This window comes from Geospiza fortis, unplaced genomic scaffold, assembly GCF_000277835.1.
Source record: "Geospiza fortis unplaced genomic scaffold, GeoFor_1.0 scaffold114, whole genome shotgun sequence".
Taxonomy (NCBI): Eukaryota; Metazoa; Chordata; class Aves; order Passeriformes; family Thraupidae; genus Geospiza; species Geospiza fortis.
The window spans coordinates 772,181-779,009 of record NW_005054383.1 but is presented as its reverse complement, the minus strand read 5'-3'; the positions used below and the strand labels follow the sequence as shown (position 1 = coordinate 779,009).

The window sequence follows — 6,829 nt, the reverse complement described above, 5'->3', positions numbered from 1 at the left end:
GCGAGGGGCACCGCCCCGCGGGGACAGGGACGGCGGCGGGGCCACCCTGCGCTGCTGCTCCCGGCCCTCCACCCCACAGCGTGCACAGACAAGGATCATCCCCAGGACGAGGAGGAGGAGGAGGAGGAGAGGGTTGTGGCGATGTAAGAGCTTTGGTGACAGCCAGGTCTGGTCGGTCTGTGTCTGTCTGTCCTGGTGCCGCCTGCCATGGGCATCCCCCTGCGTTGGGCACAGCCTGCCCTGCACACCCTCGGTACAGCAGGGACCATGCTGTGCTCAGGGAGCTCCTGTCATGCACTGGGGCCTCGGAGCAGGGCCAGGCCCTGCTGTGGGTGCCTCTGGGACAAGGTGTGTTGGGGGACAGAGTGGGATGTGTGTGGGGTACACGGCCCCATCCTCACGGCGTGAGGAGCTGCACACGTGCTCTCTGTGTGCCATGCACACACCTGGCCATGCACCCCAGCTGGGGTCAGTGCCGTGCCCAGCGCCCCCAGGGGCCCCATGGGGAGGTTTGGCCTCACTGGGGTCTCACAGGGAACCATGGCACAGCCCATCTGTGGTGCTCTCAGACTTCTACTCCATTATGCTGGGGTGGAGTTGGAGGGACAGGAACCTGAGCGAGCATCGGGGCTGTCTCTGCTCCCTGTTTTGCATGTGCTTGAGGCCTGATGTGGTGTTCCTGGCAGAAGAATTTTGTTGTCCTGCTCCTGGCAGAAACTGTGGGCCTGGGGCTCAGCCCCTGACCTGCCAGAGGGTCTTTGCAGTGGTGGTGGCTCAGCCTCTCCACCAAACCCTGCACTTCATCCTCTTTCCAGCTGGGTGGACTTGACAGGACTTGAGTCCCCTCCTGACACAAGGTGCCACTTTTCTGCAGGAGACACAGATGTGCCAGAGTACATTGAGTTCAGATCTAATGCATCCTCTCACCTCTAGTTTAACTCTCTATTTTTACATCTTTGATGCTGTGGGTACTGCCTATGGCTGGAGGGCCAAGCTGTCCTGTCCAGCCAGTACACTGAGACCCATCGGACAGGAAAATAACAGACACGAGCCTTTCAGTGCTTCCCCACACATCCTCATCAGTGACACTCGCTTGGCAAAGGGTTAAAAAAATAAATACATCTGTCTTTTGTGTCTTGCAGAGCCTGGGGTCGGCAGACAAGAAGGACTTTTACCAGCCAAAGTAAGTGCCAGTAGCAGTGGTGAGTAATTGCATGGAAATTCCCGGCTGGTCCACATTACCCAGCAGCTCCATGGCTTGCTAAGATTAGACATTTCGGTGTACAAGAATAGCTGCTGCAATTACACAAGTGAGGATAACAGTGGAAGGGCTGTCAGTCATGCTGGCTTCAGGGCATATGCAAATCCTTCCATCAGGTCAGAAGGACCCATGACAGCTTGACTGAGCCTGGGGGACAGAGCTGGGAGAGGGGGGAGCACTGCTGACCTTTCCCACCTCAGGCTCCCTCTGCTCCTGGTTTGCACAGCTGAGCTGCCTTGCAGAATGCAAGGGTTTTGCTGTGTGTCACAGATCTCACAGTGCATCTTCCACAGCTGCTGGTGCCTTTGTCTCACCCGCTGTGCTTGGTGCAGCTCTGTGAGCTGCAGGGGGAGAGGAGGCCAAGGGGGCTTTAAAGCTATGGACATGAGAAAGTTACTGCAACCCACTCCACCAACACAAGCAGTTGGCTGCTTGGTGTGTGGATTAGGTAACAGAACCTCACCACAGCATGGCACCTTCCAGGCTTGTGCTTGCTGGGTGGACAGGTTTGTTCCCATCATCATTTGGATAATGGCAAACTCTGTTAAAAGCCCTGCTGAGAGGTTGGGTTCTGCCCTGGCACTGCATTAGGTGTTGTGCTGCTGAGCACGTCGCCCATGGGACCTTGTGTTGCTCCTGCTTTGCTTGGGGCAGTGAAGGTCTTCAGGTTATCACCTTTCTTCTGAAAAAAAACCAAACCAAAAAACAAAGGTGGAATTGAAGTTGTGGGACAGTGCTCTGATGGGCAGGATTGTCAGGGGAGCATTGGCTTTGGACTATTCAGAAGGAATTGGGTTGAGGATTTCCCCTCCAAAGCTCACTGTCCTGCTCTTGCTCACTCTTTGCTGCTTTCCCCAGCATCCCAGCAGTGCAAGCAGCGTGGCAGCATCCTCGGTCTGAGCCAGGCTTGGCCTCAGAGGGAGCAGGTCCAGGGGTGACAGACTGTGCCAGGAGATGTTGTACAGATCCGCCTGCTCTCTGTCTGTCCTGGGAGAACAAGTGTGGGGTGTGTGCATGCTCTTCAGTTGTCTGCTGATTCCTCTTTATGCCACCAAGAGTTTTTAAAACTCAGTGCTGGTTTCTAGGTCTGTACCGAGAGTCTGATTTGAGGGAGCTTCTCTGCCTGTTCACCCCAAGGCAGTGCAGCTCATCAGCTTTCCAAGACCCCAGGCAGATAAAGACTTCTGGAAATACAGAATATCTGTTTAATCCTGCATGGCTTTCTGGGAGATCAGAGGAATATCACAGGAGATTATGGAGTCATTGTGGATGCCACAACAACATGAACAACACACATTTGGCAAAGAGCTCATGGTTGTGTTTGTGTGACCTCTCCCAACAGCTGTCCAAGATTTTGGTGCTCCTGAGTGTAGTGCTGTGTTTGTGAGGAGTCTGACAAGCAGGTTTAGAACAGATTGAAGCATCTCCCATGTCTCAGTTCCAGCTGAAGCTTTGGGGAGGCTTGAAGTAGGAGATTTTGAAGAAATCTTTAAAGAGCTCTTACTGTTCAGATTTCCTGTCATTTTCTGTGGTTTTGGTGGTTGGTAGCAACAACTTGTGGTGCTGCAATTATAACTAAGCTCCTCTGAGAAATGAGGAATGTTTCTCTACCTTGAATGGGAGAACATGGGCTTCCCATCTCACTGCAGGTGTGGAGCTGCTGGGTCAGAGTGGGGTTGCTGGTGCTCTTGTAGACCCAGGATGTTTTATGGGAGTTTGTTTCTCTGTGCCATGAGGCCATGGGACCTCCATGGTTTGGCCCAGCAGCTGTGACATGTCTGGTCATAACACTGTGACTTTGGTTAATGCCCAGCCCATTTACACTCCTCAGTGGCTGTTTTGGGGTTGTGGTGGGTAAGTTTGTGGCTGTGATGTGGCCTGGTACCACTGCCCCCATCCCATCTGGCTTTTTGATCCACCAGCTGGTGCCACACTGTGCCTGTTGGAACCCGTCTGCAAGGCTGGACCAGGTGCTCTCTGTGGAGCCCTTCAGTTTCTGGCAGGGCTGGAGCTCGTCCTCCTCAGCAGAGAAGGGTTGCTAGAAAATGCCAGAGCTTGGGTGGCCCTGCTGGGGGCTTGAGACAGCTCAGCTCCTGTGCAGCAGCTCCACAGCCCAGATTACAGCTCCCCGAGCCCTGGGCGAGGTGGTGGTGAGCAGCCAGAGCATGGCAGGAGCTGAGCCCTGCTGTGGTAGTTCCTGGACGCATCTGTGCAATGAGGGTGGTGAGCTAAGTCTGGCAGTGTGCAGCTGGTCCTTCAGCTCCCATGTGCCAGAGCAAACTTGACTGTGCTTCTGCTTTTCCTTTTCCAGCTCTGAGGCATTGGCTCACCTGCCACCAAAGCCCTGTGGGAGCAGGGTCAGAGCCATCCTGCTCATGTGTCAGGCTTTGGGGCTCTCCCATAGCAGGTGTTGGTCCTGAAAGCAGAAAAAGGAGACACACATGCCAGAAATCTCAGCAGTGAGTTTTGTCACTGCTTGTCCTGGGAGTGACTCCTGCTCCATTCCTGCCATGTTCAGCTCTCTCTAATCAGGTGCCCTCTTCCTCAATGGACATCAGATATTCCATCTGCTGAATTTCCTTGTGTCTCCTGGAGTGACTCCTTTCCTTCCTTTGTTGCCTCTTCCCTTCAGAAATGGAAATGTGTCCTCACCTCCCAGTTCCCGTCAGTCTGTCTCAGGCAGCATGTGTGTGTTTCCTGAGCTCCTGGAACATCCCAGTGCTGATCAAGGGCATGGGGATGTGTCCACCCTCACCCATCAGCCTCTGATGGCCCTTCCCCTCCTCCCAGTCCATCCATGAGGTACAGATCTCCCCAAGATGCAGTGAAAGCACACAGGGAGGTGCAGTGCAGGTGGACCTCAGCTGTAGGAAGTCAGAGGTGCCCAGAACGGAGCTGCTGCCTGCTCTGGGGGATGCCCTTCTGCTTGCAAGGGTTCAGTGGTGGTGCTGATGGATGTTCCTGTAAGGGCTGGCCCATGGCAGGGTCTCCTGGTCTTTAGTCTGGCAGGTAATGTTCCCTCTTCCATGGGAAATGGAGGGATGCAGCCTGAGTCAAGAATGATGAAGCATTAATCTTAAGTTACATCAACTGAGAAGTGAAAGGGGCAGAGACCAGCCAAGGAAGGACCAGCAGTGCCTCATAAAAAGCTCCTGTAGCTGAAATACCTGAGAGAGGAACCTGGCATGTTGGGAATGGCCACAAGTGCAGCTGTTAACCAGCATGTGCATGGGTATCCTCACCTGCACTGACTGCTCCAGCCATCCCACATGAACAGGTACAGGTGCCTTCCTGTGTTTGCAAAACAGTGTGTTCAGATGTCAGAATGGTTTATCCTGGCCTAACAACTCTCATCTGATGCAGTTTGGGCCCCTGGCAGGGCCTGGCTGCAACTCTGCTCTGTCTGGGATCTGACCAGAGTTTGCAGGGATCAGGGAAGAAACATGGGGTGGTATCAGTCCAGTCCCTGAACTGCTCACTCCTTTGCCACCCCACTTTTGGAAGGTGCTGATACAGCTGTAATGCTGTCAGAATATCCAGGCTTCCAGAGTTCTAACACAGGGCCCTGACTTCTCTGTCAAGGCAGCGAGGAGCCACTGGCTGAGGACCCAGGGGCAAGGACACCATGCCCAGAGACAGGAATAGGCTTTCCTGGGACAGGAGGTAATAACTCTCCTGGCAGGGCTGGGTGGAAGTCCCTTGACAGGAACTGAAGTTGTCCGGTGTGTTTGCTAATTGCCCCTGGCACATATTTGCTCTTCAGTGTCAGGAACTCATTTTCTTTAAAGCAGAAGGAAATGTTGGTAGTAATGACACTCATAAACCCCCTAGCAAATGCAGACTGAAATACCTGGGCTTAATAAAGTGTCCCTGCTTTGCAGTGGGAGCTGCCCTCATTCCCCCCGTGCTGCTCAGCTCTCAGGGAGCTGGGACTGTCTGCCAGGCACCCTGAGGTGTCAGGAGAGTGGAGTGACAGAATGCTCTCCAGTGATCCTCTCCTCCTGTGCCCTGGCATGGTGGCCGTGCAGAAGAGACCGGCTGTCTCAGAGCGTGCCCTGCAGCAGCAGGGTCCCACAGCAGGATCCCACAGGGTCCCACAGCAGGATCCCACAGCAGGATCCCACAGCGGGATCCCACAGGATCCCACAGCAGGATCCCACAGCAGGATCCCACAGCGGGATCCCACAGGATCCCACAGCAGGATCCCACAGCAGGATCCCACAGCGGGATCCCACCCCCCCGCGCACCCGCAGGGTCCCACAGCAGGATCCCACAGCAGGATCCCACAGCAGGATCCCACAGGGTCCCACAGCAGGATCCCACAGCAGGATCCCATAGCAGGATCCCACAGCGGGATCCCACAGGGTCCCACAGCCCTTTTGGGCAGGCACCTCATGGCTCTGGCTCCAGCTGGATTAAGGGCTGCCCCCACCCTCTGTCCTCCAGGCTCAGAAGTGCAAACACGGGAGGAGCCTTTGAAAGCACCTCCCAGAAAGCAGCCGCTCCTGTTTGTTTGTCTCAAAGTCATTACACGGAGCTGTCTCCGCAGCTAATTCTTTGTCACCTGGCCCTTACAGCAGAACATTTCATCTCCCAGACTCCAATCTTGCCATGCCAGCACTTAGATGAAAGTGTTTCCTTGCTGAATCATTATCTCGTAAAATGTTGGTGGTTTAAAGGCTCTAGAAATCAGTATTTACATTTTGGAAGCATTAAGGACCTTCATAATAAGCGTGATGTGTTCCTAAGCCAGGTTCTCATTTCAGTGCCTCCTTCCCTCAGACATTATTGCTGCAGGAACGATGATAATCACACACATATAGGCACTGTTGGACTGCTGCTGTGCTGGCTGAGAGTTGTTCAGCTGGGAGCTCAGGTTCCAAGTGCTGAGCAGAGGGAGGAGGACACTGATGGGAAGTGGGGAGAAAGAGATAGTGCCAGTGACACCAGGGAGCTGTGGGGCATGAGAAGCAATGCCAGGACCACCTCTCCATACAGGATACTCATGGGGATACTCAGCGATGCAAGAAACTGTCCCAAAACCACCTGCACAGGTTTGGAGAATGCTCCCAGCTTTGGTTGTAGGAAAGGATGAAACACCATCACCAACATCTCTGGTGGCAGTGGGATGGCAGAGCTGTGGAGGGTGAAAGAGAAATGCTGGGGTCTGTGGGGTGGGTGCTCTTTGGGCGGGTGCAGGTTGGAGGCTGAAGGGGAGTGCAGCCCTCCAGAAGGGGTCATGAACATGGTGTTCTCACTTCCAACCCCAAATCCTCTCCAAGGCAGATCTCTTTACACACAACATATTTAAAGAAGATTCTGGTGCTGGTTTGGGGTATCCTGGCAGTGGGGCTGAGCCATTGAAGCTGTATAGCAAACTTATAAAATATTCCCCCTGGAGTTTGGCCAGTGGATTCAGTCTGAGCTTTAGGCAGGCGGAGAGGCTTTAATACTTCAGAGTGCAGAGAAAGGAAGGGAATCCTGGAAAGGCACTTTGGAGAAATGTAGTCATTTAGCAAATGCCAGTCTGGGGAGGGAGTGCAGAGCTGACCCTGAGCAGCCTGGGAG

At 54.0% G+C, this 6,829-nt stretch overlaps 1 protein-coding gene across 3 annotated transcripts in view; it reads left to right on the top strand.

Annotated features, from left to right (window-relative positions):
* LOC102036376 (ankyrin repeat and fibronectin type-III domain-containing protein 1-like) overlaps positions 1 to 6,829 on the top strand; it is a 177,781-nt gene that overhangs the window by 93,693 nt on the left and 77,259 nt on the right. For 2 of the 3 annotated variants that reach the window (XM_031060504.1, XM_031060503.1), the window contains exon 3: positions 1,143 to 1,183. In XM_031060504.1, the coding sequence (XP_030916364.1) occupies positions 1,143 to 1,183 (41 nt within the window). Of the gene's footprint in view, positions 1 to 127; positions 144 to 1,142; positions 1,184 to 6,829 lie in introns of those variants that run through there. The other variant, XM_031060506.1, reaches the window with a different exon arrangement.